The sequence below is a fragment of the Stylophora pistillata genome, chromosome 13, assembly GCF_964205215.1.
Source record: "Stylophora pistillata chromosome 13, jaStyPist1.2, whole genome shotgun sequence".
Taxonomy (NCBI): Eukaryota; Metazoa; Cnidaria; class Anthozoa; order Scleractinia; family Pocilloporidae; genus Stylophora; species Stylophora pistillata.
In genome coordinates this window covers 5962501-5982602 of record NC_142531.1, presented here as the reverse complement: position 1 = coordinate 5982602, position 20102 = coordinate 5962501, and the positions used below count along the sequence as shown (strand labels likewise).

Here is a 20102-nt window from a genome sequence, read left to right as displayed (position 1 = left end):
GGGAGGCCTAAGGCGAACCCAGGCGTACGCGCACCAGTCATAGATTGGGGAGGCCTAAGGCGAATCCAGGCGTACGCGCACCAGTCATAGTAGGTTAACGGCTTCAAGGTTTGTTCGCAATTTAGTGTCGAAAGTAATCGGGGACTAAAGTAATTTTAGATGGTTCCAATATAACCGCCTTTTGCAAATCAGACGCAAAACTTCTGCTCTGCGTTTACTGCCATTGCTATCTAATCACTTAAAGTTCTCATTGGTTTGATGTGGTATGAACCAATGTTCTCTTGGCACTTGTAACCATTATGGAGTTGGTTGTTCCACGATACTGAAATGAAAAGCAATCCTTCATAGTTTTGGCACTGGACGAAAAGGAAACATTTCAAGTACTGAGCAGAAACTACACCTGGATGTATAATACGATCCACTTGATTAACCAATCACAGGACACATGCTCAAAAATGTCTTGTGATTGGTTGATAAAGTGGAAAAACGCTTTTCTCATGTCATAGTCCAGCCCAAATGATGGTTAAACAGCACATGCAACGCAAAAGGATACTTACTGATTGTTGCACTCCATACATGAGCTGTGAGAACCCACTTATCGACCTTAGCGATTAAGTTTCGTTCATGCATGAGAGGTTATTGGCAGAGCATCGCAAAAAGAATAATTCGTCTGATTATTCAACCAAGCAAAATGAAATTTTTATAAAGTTGCCGTTAGATCCGTTAGCTTGCATTGTTTAAATCTGAAATGTAGGACAAACCGTACATCATTGGGAACGTTCGCTTTGGCTTTTGCACCTTGAAGAAATCTGGCCATATTGATGTCCCCCATTTCAGCTGCGAAGTGAAGAGCAGTATTTCCCTGAGCCTACAGGGAACGAAGAAATAAATCCAAAAATGAATCTAGCATGTGCTCCACAGTTGCAGCTTTCATGGGATCACAGAGAGGCGAGAAATAACCAACCAATAAACAAATATTTATCTTTCAAATCGGCACTCTTAATCTTCACAGTATCAACGAACGCTTTTCATTCAACAAATTCATTCTTGTTTTTCTCGTTACTATGTTCCCACTATTAGCATAGCTCCATATTCTGCAGATAAAGACACACACAACCCACAACTCCTCCATCCGCTCTGACGAAAGGGCTAACGATCGAAACGTCAGCTTTTAAACTGGCCAATTCAAGTTGTATCATCAACACAGTTGATAAGACCAAGTTATCCATTAAGGCATGGTTAGCTCAAAAATCACCTTGGAAATGGTATCTTTGCTTGCAATTGAAGGGCTAAGGGTCTGTTATTGATTATTTTTTTATCGTGGTTGTCACAAAGTTACACATTTCTACTCGAGAAAGAAACTATGAAGATCTTTGACAGAATCTAAAAACAATCAAGCGAACATAAAACGTTTGTTTAACTTACCGCTTTAGTTTCAGTTTTAGCTCCTCCTTGTACCAATATTTTGCAAATTTCGACGCTTTTCAGTTTAATGGCAATATGTAGGGGTGTTTCGCCATTCTCCTACATAAGAAAGATAACAAACATTTTGTAAGGCCTGTAGGGTGGCAATTAAAAGTTATCAATTTTCAATTCTCAGAATTTTCGGCATCTTAACATGCGATGGAGAAGGTCAGTGAAAACTTCTTAGAGATCCAGTTCTCAGAAAATGAAAGTAAACTTACCGATTTAGTTTCGAGGAGATCTTCGTCCAAATATCCATCATCAAGAAATTCCTTCAAGTCTTCCACATTTCCAGTCGTGATCGCAAGGAGTACTGAGTCATACACATTCTGCAGAGAGGAAAAAACATGTGTCGCGATCAGGAAAAACACAGCTAAAACAATCTCACCAGACAATCTTGAGAGTAGCCAGTTATCCTTGCGATTGTAAACCACCTCTCCATTGGGAACATTGGCAAAAAACTACTAACTTAAGAGGGTCTCAATCGAGTGAACTGTTAGCCGTAAAAAAGGTCAAAAACATTTCGCCGTTAGAAATAAAAATTAACGAATTTCAACGGTTAGTCGTAACAAAAGTTAACCGTACAAAAGTTTTTTCCCTTCTAGAATGTGTCATTGTGTGTAATTTTGGGTTAACCATTAGCCGTAAAATGGCCAAAATTTTAACCGTTAGCTGTAAAAGTCATCGAGACCCTTATTTAGCAACAGCCTTTAATGGAAAATCCTGCCTGTGTCCCTGAAACTCTTTATGAAACTCTGTGTGAACACCTTCCCGTTTGTGATTAGATCAAGTTCCATACCAGCATAGGTTTTTCCTTACGCAAACATAAACCTTTACTTTACAATCATCACATGCAGTTAGTTTGCCTGATACAAGAAACTAAATGGCTACATAAAAATGAAACATTTTCGTACGTTGAAGCTAATAGTGATATCGGTTACACCCTTACTGGCTGTGAAAGGAGAATGAACTTAAACATGGACCGACCAAAAGACGCGTTATATGTCGACAATCATTGTGGCTGAAATTAACAAGCCTTTGCAACTTAATTGGCTGACGGTAAGTCGGTTACAGCGAATGACTAATCAGAAGTTACGTCAGAAAGCCACACTTACCGATAATGCTCGTCGTTGTCTAGGTGTGTTGGGTGTGTTTGGGGTTATAGGTGTTGGCACTCTTTCTCGGAGCTTTTCGCTAATTTCTGTGTTCTCGAGACGCGATGCCAGATCAGTCGCAGTTAGTAATTCCTAAAAATAGAGGAAGGGAATGTTTTGTTGAGAAGTGGAGCCAATTTCACGTGAGTGTCTACAATATTCCGGAGTTGCCACTGATTTTACCTCATCACACCCTACCGATGATTTACAAAATCGCGCTGCCTTCCCTCTTTGGTCTTTTTGGTTTCCTGTGATAGCAAACTTTGTCCTGACTGACTCTGATTATTTTGGTTTTAGTTGCACGATATGCGAAACGCCCCCTACTGAACCCTTCAACTCCCAGAAGCGATTAACATGTAACTTCTCTCTATAATATCCCTACATTATCAGAAAACTTATCAGGTAGAAATTTGTTATCATGATCTATAACATCAAATTCTTATAAAAATAATTTACAAGAGAATGTGTAGCAGCTAGAGTGGAAAATAAACAAACAGATCTTGAGAGTTAGAAGGTAAAATAGATACCGTGATGCCATGCGTTTGTTCAGTAACAAGTCACAGATGATATCAAAATGTGGTGAGAACAAAACAGTGGCACACATGCGCAGCTGTGTATTACTGATGTTTCTACCAAATTTAATGTGACTTTTTTGTGACCCATTACTGAAAAGACCCACAAATAACAACTTTGTGACGAACAGCAGTTCCTCAGTATACCATGAAGACTAAAAGGTTTATATGCCTTGGAAGACACTGGTTTTGTCATCACTGCCGTGTAGTACAATATACCATGCTATGACAGAGCTGAATAATGTATACGCATGCGCTAAGTTTTGCCGCGGAAACACGAGTTTTGAGTCGTTCACATGGTTGATTTCCTATTCTGTTGCTTCGAGGTGACGTTTTCCTTGCCGCTTTTCTTTTACAGAACAACCGCCAAAAACTTGGTACACCCCCTAAAAATTTTCAAAAACTAATTTTCTCCTTAAAACCTCTGGAATGAGGAAAATGCCTTCGATGAAAACAGAGTTCCTCGGTTTTAAAAGTCAGCCCTTATTATTTTCCGCTTATTTTGGTAAATTTTAGACCTAGGACACTTGAGCCCGCGTTGTTGACTGCATACCCTCTGACGTAGCATTTCATTATTCAGCTCTGTCCCATGCTATAGCAATTATCCAATAGGGGAATCCTTGTTTACAATATTTGCCTCATTAGCATAAGCAATTCAGTTTCTGATGGAGCTAAAAATAAATCAGTTCTGAATATCGAAAGGTCAAAGTACGATTAACTCGGCCAATGAATACGAGCCTGATGCATTGAATACTTTTTGTGCAACACGAGTTTAAAAAGTCAAAATCTTACATAGAATGTATAAGCTCATTAGCGCTTTTGCCACCCAGAAATTTTGCAGTTTTTGATGGACTATTTCTCCTTGAATATTACACCCAAAGAGCTAAAAATCTCACCATGTACTAAGGTTTTCTAGCTCTTTAGCTGCCTGAAGTCAATTTGTATCTAACATGCTTCCTTCTTTACGCAAAGCCGTATGCAAATGAGCAAAAATGTAAACAATGACGACAGCATGAATCCGCCTATAGATTCCATGTCTCCGCTCGTTTGTACAGTAATAGATCAAAGATGACGTCAAAATGTAGAAAGAACATTAAGTGGCGTAGCCGAGTGCGTCACTGATGCGCATGTCCTCCGACACATCATAAGTAAGAACCAATCAAAATGCGTTAAGATTCATGAGAAAAAAAATACATCAACTTACACTGTCGGCAATATCAGTTTTAGCACTACGACTGATGAGAAAGTTAACCATTGCCTCATCTTCGTTGGATACGGCGATATGAAGAGGGGTCTGACCTCCATCCTGTAAAACAAATGTATGACTTCAACTTCTATAGAATTTTCTAACATTTGGCCCTTTTTTTCCTTTGGTCTTTAACCCCCCTTTCACACCCAAGATCTCGTCATTGATTCTCGTTACTGTCTGCCATACAATTCTTATGATGTCAGTTTAGGGAATTTGGTATTGGATCAACTTATTATCTACTAATTGATATTTTTCTTTATTCTCAACACTTGTCTGCTTGATATTGTATTGATATTGTAAGGAGAAATTCTATCTTGGTCATTCATGGGAGTTAAAGGGTTAAAGGAAAAGATTCTTTGAAAATTTCATTCATTTACATGGGATAACGACTATCCTATCTAGTCAAATTTAGATTTTTGTACTGGGTAAAACGCCCTTCAAAACGATAGAAAGACAAAAGTGAAGTATTAGCACATTAAGGATAAGAATACTTAGCGCTGACAAAGATTAAAATCGATGGTTCATGACGAACTCGAAAACTCAGGCTAAACCCTTGAGGGTTGTCAAATTGTGACGAAACTCTCTCCAACCAACACTCAAACTTGTTTAAAAACTGATACTTGATCAGTAAAAATGTGCTCAAGCGTTAGTAGAGTTGTATGGGAAAAATTTAGTTGTTATTTGAATCACTTACATTTTGAATGTTGGCGCTTGCTCCATGTTCCATGAGAAGTTCGACTATTTCAGTGTTCTTTAACCGGGTTGCTACGTGAAGTGCAAAGTCACCTTCTTCCTGCAAAATTATACCGTGCAGATGTCAGAAATTAACCAGACGTTTACAAGATTAATAACTACTTTGCATTTCCACAAATTGAGAAAAAAAAGTACCCAAGGTAAAAATAGCACCATTAGAAAATAAAAACAAGATTGGTCAGATATAAACTATATTACTATTACTATGTGTCTAAAATGTCTACACGTTGTAGACATCGGGAGATGATGGCGCCGTCACGAGCAAAGGTTTGTTTCAACAGTATTACCTTGCGGCTATGACATTCGCCTACGGGCTACCATAATGATCTATCATTAATCATGATTCATCTCGAATTTTCATTTGTATCATAATGCATTTTCCAAAGAGTACAACGAAAATACTCCAGGAAAAAAATTATTTTATGTTCTCTAAATAAAATCATGGATTCTTGTTGTGTCTGATTGAAATCATGTTTAACCCAATAGGATTTTGAATAACTGACAGACAACGGGAGAAGGTGGCGCCGTTAAGAGAAGAGTTTTATTTCAACAGCTTTACCTCTCGTCTACCATAAGTAATGATTCCTCTCGAATTTTCACATCTATCACAATGAATTTTCCAATTAGTAGGACATCAATGCTGCAGGCCAAAAATGATTTTGTTTTCTCTACTTAACAAATGGTAAACACCACAGCGTACACTATTGAGTTATGGATGCACGCGGGAGGTTGCTAAGCACGAAAGAAGCGTAAGAGTCGCTCGAGGCGATAGCCGAACATTGAGAACATAGTAAAAGTACTTGTACTAGTGTTAACATTACCGTAGGACTATCGAACGATGTGAAATTACTGCAATCGAGTAACATGATTGTACCAGTTTATTAGATACTTGATTAATGAGTGCAGAAGGAATATGGAAAGTAATTAAAGAGTGAGTGTCTCCACTGACACAACACCGTCTAAATCAGTGAAACAACGCTTAACCTGCTCGAACACTGAACAATAAGAGATGATGGTGTCGTTACGACCAAATTTCTGTTTTAAGAGCTTTACCTTACGGCTATGAGATCAGTCGTCGAGGCATCATATGCATATATATCATAGTAAATCTCGAATTATCATGTATTATCGTATACATTAGTGAAATGCAAGATACTTCAGATGAAGCAATTCAGATGCCTATAACCTAGATGCCGGGCCATTGCGATTAACAAAAATGTTTTCAGGCTATTTTTTTTTTATCCCTAGGAGTTTTTACAGCCGGCTTTAAGCAAGATTTATCTAGTACACTCCTTAGCTCCTAAAAATGAATTGATAATTTTCTCTTCTCTCTATATTTCCTTGTAAATTTTCAGAGACTTTTAGTAGGTTGTTTAACAAGAAATTAAACCCTACGTGATAAGTTTTTCATTGCTTATGACCTGCTTGTTATATGATGTTTTCGAAACGACGAGAAGGAGTAACATGTTAATTCCATCAAGAGGTGCTGGAGGGCGCTAAAGAGGGAGTGCTGCCGGATATTTCTAAAACTATGTATTGCGATAATTGCTGCTTGACTCTTACATAGCCCAGAATCCCCGCCCTAAAGAAAAATTGCTCCTTCATCAGTGTTATCTTTACCCGGACATTTTCGTTTTTTTTTTTTTTTTTTGTAATTTGACAGTTTATCCCGAATATCACCTCGCAGGAGTTTAAAATACCCTGTTAAGATTCTTTTTCAGCTATCTGCAGACCTAACGATACAAAAATTGTTTGTTTTTTATTTCCTGCCGACTTCTTACTGAAGCGCGGAACCTAATTACTGTAACAACGTCACTAGTCCCAGCCTCCACTAAACAAGGCTTTTCTGAAACTAATTCAAATTTAGAAGCCGCAACAAATCGCATTTTTAACAAATTTGCGCTATTCTCTCAGATCTGTTCTATGAGAGCCTATCCTTCCTCCGATATACTGCTTCGGTAAGTGTGGAGCTCTAAGCAGACAAAACCTTTTTTCGAGGGTTCTGATTACTCATAGTCTGAAAAGAAACGACAGACGGTGTTCTTACGTCAAAGCCTTTGAAGTAAGAAATTAAATCACTCAATATCAACGCTGTGTTATTTCTTTCTTCAAGAAGGCGGTACAAAAAGTTTTTCCCATTGTTGTCAAGTAATTATTCAGCTGACGATGATTTGATTGCGATGCTCGATATTGCAAGGCTCTCTCTCTCTCTCACTCTCGAATATTCCGATTTTTAACGGAAAATTATTGGTTTCGTGTTCCGTTAAGCTCTTAATGACCGAATAGCTGAGTTTTTAATATCTGCATTTCTTGCAAACTAATTAGTTCCTTCACAGATCTGAGAGATGAAAAAGTTTTATTTTAAAAGCGGAAATTAAAGTAGGGTGCTCAGAAAAAAATTTAATTGTTTTTGAGTGCCAATCGCCACAATTACACCATAATGTTCCAGAAGAACGAAGCTACCTTGAGGCAACTTTCCTTATTTGACTTCCCTAAGGAAAAAAGAAAAAATATTTCAAAGAGGACTTAGCTTTATTTGATTTACACGATTTTCACGTTCTGTTTTCACAAAGAAAGCAGGTGCACGAATAGCGACTTAAGCATAAAAATTTTCAATCCAGTTCTTATCAAAGGGACCTTGGTTTAATCAGCAGTGCAGTTACTATAATAAGAAACCGGAAGTTGTACAATTTTCAATAGCGTTGAAGTCTAACACATGTTATTACTTTTTTATGTTTGCTTCCAAGCAGATGGCAAAACATATTTAAACTTCGTTTTAACAAACCTCAGGCTCGGGCATAAGCGTCGAAATGCAAATCCAGATTCTCAGAACTTGAATTAACACGACAAAATGGACTACTCGATAAAGAATAATAAAGATTTGAGAAAAGGACCGAGAAACTAGCAACGTGTGGTTAGAAGCTCTCTTGAACGCGAGTAAAGAGTTAACAAGTCATGTTTGATTCCTATAATATGCGTTTTGTATACACTTCGAATGACAATTTTGACAACTAAAACAGAGGGGAAAGTTTTTATTGACATCTCCCATACTTGAAATTGCAACACGAGTCACATTGTCGCCTGAAAGTACGCACAGACGATTTAACTGTCAAGCGCAAATTTTTGGGGAGCATTACACGAAAAAAAAAGGATAAAATCTAAGCCGAAATATTCTGAAACTCGCGAAGTTAAAGAGACGTTTACGTAACCACGAAAGACGTGGGTCACAGTTATGAATATGGTGAGATCTTTAAAATTTTATGAGTAGTCTTGGCAGAGCTTCATTAAGGTGAAAATTGTGTTTCTAAGCCACCTTTAAGGAGGGAAAAGCCGAAAATTGCTGTTAAAGAAAATCAACTTTGTAAAGTGTCAAGTGTTAGGAAGATGTGTTGGTGCTGGAACGACTGTTTTAGGAAATAATTAGGGGCATCGAAAATTAAAACTATTGTTCTATGCATGGCGAGTTAAATAAAATTAATTAAGGAGAAGATAAACATCTTCTGTCTCAAGGACAAAGTCAGTCATCGAGGAACTGAACTCGTAAATTGTACGTTTCAAAATTTTGGAAAAAAAAGAAGCGAAGATTTCTTATGTTGAATAACACAAAAGCCTTTTGTCGGGACATGAAGAGTGATCGTTTTTAATTGTGGATTGTCAACATTACACAAAAATAAAACATGACGAGTCATGGAAAGATAAGTGATGAGTTTTCCACGCAAACAATTAAGAAAGAAATATTGGAACCAAATGAAAAATGTGTCTTCGCTTCTTTTGAACATCCGACAAGATCTATAAATTTTTGGTTTACAAAAACCCCGAGACTCAAACAATTTTGGCAACTTCTAAACACGGTAAATAACAGCTACTAAATTATAGGGAATGAAAATAAGGATATTTTCAACCGTTTTATCCCAATACAGATTAGCATAATGCTAATATCAAAAGTTGTTCGAGGTTTAAAGTTCTGTAGGCAGCGAAACAATGCTGATTAGAAGGAAATATCAAAGATGAAAATTTGAACACTTTTCTCTACACGTTATTGCTGAACTTCATAAGGGTTTCTGTTAAATGAATTCAAAGCAAACTTGTTGTAGAATACCTTCCCTATTTTTTGCCTTAGAGGTTAAACAAAAGTACGGATTTGCCTCCCGTAGGAGATCAAACACTAAGAAATGAAAGACGTATTTTTGGATGCACAGCGTTAAAAAAAAAAAATTGAAAACAAGCTACTTAAATGTAGTCTTAAATTATAAGCAGAAGAATTGTAAAAAAAAACATTACCAAAGTTCATATCTACCGTTTTGACGTCGTTTAGTTGGGCAGGCTGTTCTTCCAGAAGTTCCTTAAGCGCGTCTACGTCCCCTTCGCGGATTGCTTGGAACATCTTCGCTCCCAGCGCTGACGCACTCATCCTCTGCAAGAGAAAAACGGTTATACGTTTAAATGGCATTAAGTGAAATTTAACCATAAAATGTAGAAGCCGCACACGTACATTACTGTAATTACTGTAATCTAAGCATAAGTCCTTGTTGCATGTTTCACGAATGAATTCGATGTAACTCTGGTGATGCATTACGCATCTGTTATAAATTTAATGTTGTATAGATACCAGTTTCTCTCGAAATTTCCCGCTATTGTCTCGACGTACAAAAGACAAACGAAAACAAAAAAAATTTAAGAACTATTTGAAGACATTCAACGAATACTGACAGCTAGCAAAGAGACTCATTGGTTTCCTTATTAGGATCGAGATTGGGAAGGTATAGCATTGCTACTTCTAGTAGTAACCATCACGAGCTGGGGTTATTAATGAAATGACAAAATAAGCGTGGAAAAAGAGTGGAACTCTTAAGCTTTAACTAATTCTTCACGAGAAAGAAGAAAAAAACCAAGCGAGTTAAGTGTTTTTAACATACGCTCAATAGAACGATAGCTAAGGAAACCCAACTTATCAACAAAAATCTGATGTGATCACATTTAACAATTTTTCGCCGAAGGCGAGGTGAATATCGTCGAATAATCCACGAGACGAAGTCGAGGGGATTATTCGACAATATTCACCGAACCTGAGGCGAATAATTGTTTTAGTATAATTTCAGAGCTGAAAAACAGAGAAATTTCTAAAATCCTAACATTTTAGTAACATTTAGATGATGGCTTATTAAAAACTACACACGGTGGAATAAAATGATGAATTACAGTGTGTTTACATAATATATTACGCGAATAGATAAAATTACATTTGTTTTTGAGGGACTAGGATTACAGGCTATTATAAATAATCAACAATTCATAGGGAAATAAAATGCTATAATAGAGATAAGTAGACCTTATGATTAGTTAATTTTCGCCATTGCTAGGAAAAAACTACAACCAAAGCGTTTTGTTCTATACTGAAAACGGCTACAACTGCTACTGTTCCTAAGGTGGTAAGAGTGACACTCGGATCGCATGGGAGGGAGGAGACGGTGCAGCTGGCAGGCGGGATTATTTTTGATATTGTGCCACACTTTAAGACATAAGTGGGCGCGTCTATCCTCCAAACTGGTAATGTTGGCTTGAGCAAGAGCCTGTTGAAGGCAAGAAGCCCAAACAACAGAGGAGTATTCTAGGACAGAGTGAACCAGGGCACTATACATGGTGACAATATCCGCCGGAGGGACTCCAACGCGCTTCAAGACCCTGAGAATGTGCAGTCGCTTGGACGCCTTGGAAACAATATCGTTGGTGTTATCGTTCCACTTCAGGGTGTTACTCATGGTCAGACCGAGTACTTTGTGAGATGATACAACCTCTAGAAGTAAGTTATTGATAGAGGGCATTGAGGAGACAGGTTTGGTTTTGAGTGGACAAATATAGTCATGGTCTTACATTTTTTTAGGGTTAAGATTCATGTTGTTCTTCTGGGCCCATTGCGAAATGCAGTCCATGTCGTTCTGCAGAGATGACACCTACCCTAAACTGGTAACCTAAGATATTGTAACGTCGTCGACACACTTCTAGCGGTTTGAGCGGAGGGGGGAGTGGGTAGCCAGATCGTTACTCATTATCAAAACAAAGATTGGAGCTAGTTTGGTACCATGGGGGACACCGGCATGTACGGGCATCCACCCACCCTGAGATGGAGTCCAAGAGCTTAACAGCCTGACGACGGCCACTGAGGAAGCTGCAAATCCAACCGATCAACCAGTCTCTGACACCTAGGTGGATTAACTTAGTCACCAAGATAGTATGGTCGATATGGTCAAATGCTTTGCTAAAGTCGAGAAAGCACACACGGATGAACTTGCCAGGGCAGTCAAGGGACGATAACCAGTTATGTAGCATATCCAATAGGCAATAGGTTGTAGAAGTACCTTTAAGGTAGCCGAACTGTTGGGGATCTATATGATGTTTAACGTCGTCTATCAGCCACTCAACAATAAAAATCTTTAAGCACCTTAGAGAGCACTGGGGTCAAGGCGATAGGTCTCAAGTCCCCGTCACCTGTGACGGGTTTAACCTTTGGAACTGGTGTTAAAAGAGAGTCCTTCCACCGTTCTGGAAACACGCCAGATGACACTGAGCGATTGAAGATCGCAGTTACCGGTTCAGCGAGCTCGAGTGCAAATTCTTTGAGGAGGCGCGTAGGAATATCATCCGGCCCTGAGGCTTTGTAGGCACTAAGACCAAGTAGTTTACGACATACAGCTAAGGTGGTAATACTTGGTGGTTGGTCTGGTGATGGTAAGAAAGCAGGAAGAGCGGCGGTATTAAGTGGTTGGATATCAAATGTTCGTCAGGATAGCTTAACTCGGAATCGGTAGAAGATTTGCCAGCAAGCTTGCTCACCAGGCTCCACCAGCTTCTAGGGTCTGAGGTTTTAAGACTCGTCACCTTTTCGGCGAAAAATTCCTTCTTGCGCTTACAGATTGATATGCGCACTTTATTCCTCAGGAGTCGCCATCTGACGCTAGACCCAAAATTATGTGTGCGCTGCCGCTCCAGAATAATGATTTAAATTCGGTAGACATCCAAGGTTTATCAGTCGGATGCATTTTGACACTCTTGGCTGGGAAGTAGATGTTGATAGCTTTGCGGAGGTCATCAGAAGACGACGATGCCAGACTATCCACCGATAAGAAGTCGACTGCGCACGTATGTGTAAACCAGCTATGCGTGCTAACCCATCTCCCAAAGGCATTGAGTGCCGACTCTGGAAAGCGACGCATTTTAACCACTTTTTTCTTGGCCGCCAGTATGTTGGAGCCATAATTAGAATTGGGTACCCAGTAAACCGAACGGTGGTCAGAAGACCCTAAATGTGCGCTTACAATAGGCTTGTTATAAGAGGAAGCTAGATTTGATATCACTAAGTCTAAAATATTATTACCCCTTGTAGGCTCGCGAACAAGCTGTTTTAGGCTGTGGTTTGCTAGGATGTTCGTAACTTCCAGGGAATTAATATCACCTAAAAGTACCACCCCGCAGTCCGGATGTGCACACTTAACAGAGTCAATACACTCGATGATATAACTAACACGAGCTCGCTGTAAGTCACCAGGTGCTTCAGGGAACTACATAGCACCAACGACGATACCAGAGAGAGGGCGGGGCAGGCGCGGAGGAGGCAGCCATGGCCACATACACTCGTGGTCTGGTGGCTCCAGATCCGACCTCCTTTTGAGTGGGATGCTGGATGAAATAAAAGTGCAGACACCGCCTTCGCGAGTCGGGCGATCACGCCTCTGTAGAACATAGCCCGGGATGGTGAGGACACTGTCGTCAAATAACCCTATCATTAAACCATGACTCAGTGATTACTGCGATATCCATACAAGTAGATAGTAGCTGTGCAGTAAGCTCATCGAATTTTTTCTCAAGGGGGCGTGCATTGGCCAGGTAAAAACTGGGTAGATCGTGGCGTTTTTTCTCAACATGGCGAGAAAGTGGAATAGACCTGAGATGACGTCGCATGGATCGGTCTTCCCCACGTCAAATAAAAGAAGTACTAGATCTCGTTGCGCTATCGCGTGACAGGTGGGTTACAATCCTTTGTCTATTGTGTTGGGTCTCAAGGGGACCCCGAGATCTAGTCAAGTTATTAGCATAATCAGCCATGGGCGACAAGTTAATACAGTTTGCCAAATTCGCACGATGGGGCCGACAAGGCAAACAACGCAGACAGTAAACCCACCCATCCCACCCTGCTGGGGAGCACATCCATCACACAGCTGTAATCTCGTGTGTGGGAAATTAACGTCTCCTACCCCCAACCCTGCAGGAGACGGGACCTCCATTTATTCGTCCATATCCGAGAAGACTAGAATATCTAACCATTTCTTGACGTTATAGAAAGGTAGCAAAGCATACATGGGTGGCGAGATCCGACACTTCAGAACATAGCCCTACATTTTGGGCGAACTTTTATCGTTTCCGAGTTTTGAAGGATTGTCCACTTTGACAAGCTATATTTACATCTTGCTCCAATTGAAGAAAGGCGAACTGTTGCCGAGACAAAATTAAGTCACGAGATCAATTGCTGCAGAAAGCCCATAAAACAAAGTACCGGCCTAGAGATACGGAGAACTTCTCAATCATAACTTGCAGTCACAACCTAATACAAATGGAAAAACAAGGGTCTAACTTTTTCTTAGTTTTTCTTCAAAAAGAGAAGGTGAACGAAGATCCTCTTAAAAAAACTTGATGCAAATTAATGAAAAAAAAATTATAGTTTCCCAGGTCTTCCCTATTGTTGTCAGCTGGAGCCGAAATGACTACCAAGAAAATAAAACCAAGACCACAAAAATGTATCGCATTAAACATAACTTGTCGACGACTTATGCTACCCGATTGATTTCAGGAGATGAAAAAGCGCGATATGCATTGTAAAACAGTATAGGTGGTCTGATGTGTTTTGTCTCATTGTTACTGCAACCACACTGCAGTGTCAACAAAAACAAAAACAGAGTGTCTTAAATCGTGAGGTTCTGTTATGTAATCATTAGATAGTCAATTTTTTTTTTTTTCACATGTCTGCTGTCCCACATCATTGTGGGTCATCAAAAAAGCCTTTGATCAGGATCCATAAAAACAATATAATCAGCATGAGACCTAGGGTTGCGTGGTGGTTGATAGTTTTTGAGAAGGTAATGCAAACTAATGCAAACATTAATTGAATGATGTAAATATATGATAACGCCAAAGGGGGCTCATTAAGTTTGGAGAAAGTATGCAAAATAATGCAAACATTAATTGAATGATATAAGTACGTGATAACGCCAAAGGGGGCTTATTAAGTCTGGTGAAAGTTTTCACCTTCAGCGACCTAACTCTATACCTACAAGTTTCTGTTTTTTTTTTTTCTTTTTCTTTTTTTTTTTTTCAGAGGCAAACTAATGACCTTAGATTTGTTTCCAAAAATATCTCACCTGCTCTTTCCTAAAGCGATTGTTTTGCTTCCCGATGAGCTGAAAGAGTTAATTTGCGAAAAAGCGACAAACTTTCTCATCACGTGACCACCCTAAGGGCAACTGCAGGTGGCAACCCAGAGGAGGTTCATTAATCTGAAAAGTCGTCACGTTTCCTCGACAGTATGGTCGGGTAGCGAATGAGTACACTGTTTTGACCTTGGGCCCAACTTGGTAACCCGGCCACGGCTCGAACCCATGTCATGCAGTGCGTTGCAAGGCATGGGTTCTAGCAGAAGAGCAAGCAGCCCATAACAAACATGCATGATAATTATCATCAAAAATATCAGCGTGACGGGGCGATCAGGACTATCGGTCACACGATATCGACCATACTTTCAACTGACTGCCTGCAGCTGAGGAGACGAACAATTACAGCACGTTTCTCATCGTGAATAAAACATTTGTCGAGGCAAAATTGAAAACGTGTTATTGACGAGCATATGATGCTTGCTTACGTCAGAAACCACACGTCGGCGTTCCGCTGCAATTTTCTCGACCAAGGGATAGTTTCCTTGGTTACTGACGCTTTTGATAATTTCACTTTTACAGAGCTGTGTTTGTTAAGTTCAAATGCTAGCTTCATATCAGCAGCTCTTCGGGGGTGTGTTTGCTTTAAAACCCATTTAAACCCTTCCAAAAATCGAGCCTCATTCAAAATTAATTTTCCCGTTTATCTGTACATCTGGTATCGCCTCGTAACCCGGCAAATTAAATATAAGTTTATTTGCTCCTCTTTTGTGATGATATCCCTACGAACTATAACATCACGAGCGGTGCAGGAAACTAAAAAACTCTTCACGAAATAGATACCTGGAATAAATGTTTGGAAAAATGAGGAAAACCATGCATCTCTTTAACTAAAAACCGCATCCGAAATGCTTCCTTGGTCGATAGAACAGCTTTATCATTTCCAACTGTCTAATTCATTAATAAATAAGTTTTCATCTTCTTGGCCAGCAATATTTTCCCATCTTTGTTGCCCTCTGGAGAATTCAGAACAACTAGAGAATATATTTCTTGAGGCAATTGCACCATGACCGCAAAATTGAGAACACAATAATGTGCTAAGTTATAAGAAAAATTGAATTAATAATAAAATTTAGTGTATTAAAATAAAAGTCAGAGAGCCCTACCACATTCTATGAAGAAAATGCGACTTTTAAATCGACTTTCTTGCGTGAATAAGAATTTAACCACAATGCCAAGACTTTAGGCGAGGCGATGGCGAGGGTTATTAGTGTTGTAATGTACCGGCGTCGCCTAACCAACAGAGAAATTGTAATGAAGCTGTTTCCATGTCACTGCTGCTACGCGTTTTACAAGTATATGAGTATGATTCAGATATGATTCAGAAATTTTGGGCTTTTTCCATTTCCTCTACTTGACTAACTCTCTTACTGACATATATATCTCCTTGAGATACGAAAGGCAGTTTTACTTTCGATAATTCATGCCGCCTAGTTTGTTCGAAAACAACATTTCGTCAACTAAACATGACATAAGAACATAATTTTGCATTATCTCACCTTATTTTTGCGAATGCCACGATTATTTTTCTTCATAATGACCCGCCTTATTTTGAGATATGCGTGAAATACGTCAACTGATACTCTCAAATAGAACGCGTAGATTTGTCATGACGGCTTCTAAGGCCCGACGTTTTGAGAACGTACAAGACAGGAATAAAAAAAAAGAAGTGCGTCACAAAAGTGAATTTTGCTTAAACTACTTTGCGTGCGGAGATGAAATTTGAACCAAATGCAATAGCTGTTGTTTACTCTGCGACAAAAGATGTACCTGCTGCTAGGTATGCTATAAAGCTATATTGATTTACAAGTGCAAGTCTTTGAGAGTATTGGCCTAGTTGAGTACAAAGTATTACGTGAATTCTCCAACTTGCCGGAACTCGACGTGCTTTTCTATTCTGATTCTTATTGCTGTTGTGGTATATAAGTTATAAGTGACTTGTCATAAAATTTGGTAGAGCGCCGAAAATCGCTAATGCAACGGAGAGGTAAGGCCATAACAATGGATGTAAACTAAGGAAAATCCATAGACTTGAAATTGGCAATACCTCGTTTAATTTCCTTATTAGCGCCAAAAATCTTACACACATATATTCTTTCTGTCTCATCTAAATCATTTATCTCGGCAGTTAATGCAAACCTTATTAACAACAAACTGACGATTTTCAAATCGATAGAAGGAGTTGGTAGATTCAATCTCTTAAAATCAGTACGGTTTCCTGCGCATGAAAGATTATTAGAAGGAGTCTGTGGAGCCGGTGAACCACTTTTGCTTAGAAGTTTGTAAGATGTTAGAGAACTTTCTTCAGTTGTTGACAAGTTCTTCACATGATGTAACACAACATGACTAAAAATATGCTCATCCGACGTTTAGATTAATAGTAAAACTGGGTACTCAGGAAGTTGAAACACTCCAGAAACGGAAGCAGAGGAAACAATTTTTGGGGGGTTGTCAGCATGTAACAATAAAAATTGCAAAACACTTCTATAGAATGTATTATTAATTCCAATAACTGTCTAAAATACATCAGCTGCGTATGGCATTTCTCGGCGACTATCTGGCTGCGCTATACGAGCAAGCACCTTAGGCTAATTTTAATACTGCGGCTAAAAATTTGTTTTTCTCTAGAAAGAAAATATCTTTTTTTTTTTTTCATGTTTCCATGAGATTAGTGTTTCCCCGCCTACCCATCGTAAAGCACAGAATCTGACCGAAAACTATGTGACCCGTTGTCATTCTTCTGACACTAACAGAAGCCAACTAGCCGCAGACTATTAGAAATTCAGTTTTAGCTAAGGGTTTTCGATTTCCACTGGCCAGTTTGGTTAGTAAACAAACTGAAATTGTTGTAACATCTAAGTTGTTACTAATCACTGAGCCAGTAAGTTGAAAAGTTAGTGTTGACGCCTGGCTTAGTTTGCAAAATTTCTGTAACTGATTGTGCATCACAGGAACATGTGTGACCGTAAAGCACTAGTCAAGTGAACTTCAACTGAATATGCAAATAATCATACCTTCTTCTTTGGCTTCTGTGAACGCTTCATGTCTTTCCTCAGAGGCCCTAATTGAAAGAAAATAATTCGTTTACTAACAGCATAAATAACAAATTTTCTGGAGTTCTGCTGCTGAAAGTGGATCTAGGTCATCTTTGACTGGATCGTTGTTCCTATTCCGAATGGATGTATCATCATATGCAAATATGAATTTTTTCTTTTCACTCGAAAGTAATGCGGAAAATGGTGCAGATATAAAAATAGCTTAAGGCATCATGTCTTTAAAAAATCTGTTCATTGGTAGTAAGAAAAATAAGCATTTTTATGGAAATTGGTTTCAGCGAAAAAATAAATGCTTGTACCCCCGCAGACCACTTGACCCTAACGTAAGCGGAAGTCATCGCTGCAGTTAAACTTGACTTCCGCTTGAGTCGCAAAAACGTCAGTCATTGTGACTGACCACAATTTCTCATTTTAAGGACTGCTGACTGCTGCACGATCACGCAACCCGATTGACACAATTGATATTGAAGCAGCATAGTTGTCTATCGAATTCAAAAAATACAACTCAGTCTCAAGTAGAACTAAAGAGAGAGCCTGGAGTAATGGGAGGGAATTATAACTTTACCACAATTGGCAGTAATATCACAATCTGATCGGCAAATTTGTTGTTTGTCGATAAGTGTACAGGCAAGGCTGCTCGCGTCAGCGTGTCATGCAATGCCTTTACCAGCTCTCAAACTTGGATGACTCGGAAATTTTGACGTCGTGGTCTGTGCCTCGTGAGTTCGCAACGTTTTGACCACTGACGGATTACGAATATCGTCGTCGAAAAGAGTACAGACCACGCTAAACCATCGTCAATTTGTTAAATATACGACTACTGTGGACTCATGCATCACGCTTATTTTGCGACCGAGGAACTTGTTCTTATGGTTAAAGCTATGAACCGACTGTACGCACGGGTTTTAAACGTATTACGTAATGATTTTAAGTTGCCGTGACCAAATCTTAAAGAGCGAGATGGAAACGAAAGTCAAAGTAAGGCTTCAGTCTTTAAGTCTTAAGATCTGATTGGTAATCAAGATTCTCCTTTCTAACTGCAAGACATTTCCTTGTAAATTAGTTACGAGAAATAGGTATTGAATCAAGATAACAACTTTTAACCGATAAATTTGAGTATTCTCATTACCTGTTTGCTGGATAATAAATGGATATTATAGAGAGTAGTTACATGTTTATCACTTCTGAGAGTTAAAAGGTTCATGAGCAGAGCAGTTATCGCGCATACACTTCAGAAATCCTGACATATTTGATAATTTCTGAAGGATATTTCAGAGTTAAAGAGCAACCACTATTTTCTAAACGCGCGGCGTAGTTTCACAAAGATACGAATCTAAGGAAAGCATTAGAAACTACAAAAGAGCTGACTTGATCCATTCAAGGAATAAATCGTCGTTTCCCTTTTACGTTGCTGCAGTGAAAAAAAGTTCTTTAGGGACTCACTTTAGGAAGGAGGTTTTGAGAAAGAAGAGGAACCAACTGTGTAATTTGTTAAGCCAGAACATACTAACCTGAGTCTCAATAGGAGCCTCAGATAATCATATTGTTGGTGAATCATTTAGACCCAGACGAAACAGACAAAAATGAATAAAGAACGACCATTGCCGGTCGTAAACCGCAAGAATCAAAGGCAATTTTTTTTGTTGATCTAAAGAAGTACTTAACACTTCTGAGGGCCAATTCAGACAAAACGATAAGTTTGCAAACAAGTACAGTTTGCAAACAAGTACACATTTAATAATTAGGATCAATCATTGTGATCTTGCTTTTTCAAATTACAAATAATAGGGTGCTAGTTAAAAATCTGTATTCCCAAGTGTCTTTTAAGGTAAAAACAAATCGTCGTTTTCTTGATTTTTGCTCAAATTAACAAACGATCTTAATTCTTCTCAGTCCGAGAATCAATGTACTTTACAGCGGTAAACCGTGGAAACAAAGATTAATCATTTTTCATTCTATGATAAACTGAAAAAAACACAATAATTTTAACTGCTTCAAATAATGGAAAAAGGATCAGATGAACATACTTGGTGAGAACGATCGTAAAGGTTTTTACCTCGAACGTTTACTGCATAAAATCATTAACTCCTTCCAACTCATTATAGCTGTCGCAATTTTAATTATCGTTACAAAATGCCTGTGCACGTATTTATATTAAGAGAATTTGTAACAAGTGTGAATTGAAAATGATTAGCAATCATGAAAATTTTCGATTTAGTTGGACCGGCGGAATAACCTTTTCCAGCCTATTTGTTAATTATGACATTGAGGAATTGGTCCAAGATTTCTCTAAATTTATTCAAATTCGTAAGGCCTTAACAATCAACTGACCAAAGTAGATTTAATCATGAGAGTTTTTCAGAGGAAAGTTTTGA

The 20102-nt window shown here is 38.8% G+C and overlaps 1 protein-coding gene across 4 annotated transcripts in view; it reads right to left on the bottom strand.

Moving 5' to 3' along the window:
- Nucleotides 1–20102, bottom strand: part of LOC111326978 (uncharacterized) — a 50268-nt gene that overhangs the window by 27584 nt on the left and 2582 nt on the right. For 2 of the 4 annotated variants that reach the window (XM_088742245.1, XM_088742247.1), the window contains exons 3-10: nt 17686–17732; nt 9490–9606; nt 5134–5232; nt 4395–4496; nt 2580–2711; nt 1686–1793; nt 1426–1524; nt 767–868 (exon numbers count right to left, since the gene is read on the bottom strand). In XM_088742245.1, coding sequence (XP_088598371.1) covers nt 767–868; nt 1426–1524; nt 1686–1793; nt 2580–2711; nt 4395–4496; nt 5134–5232; nt 9490–9606; nt 17686–17732 — 806 coding nt within the window. Of the gene's footprint in view, nt 1–766; nt 869–1425; nt 1525–1685; nt 1794–2579; nt 2712–4394; nt 4497–5133; nt 5233–9489; nt 9607–9684; nt 9781–16170; nt 16368–17685; nt 17733–20102 lie in introns of those variants that run through there. The other 2 variants (XM_088742248.1, XM_088742246.1) reach the window with 2 other exon arrangements.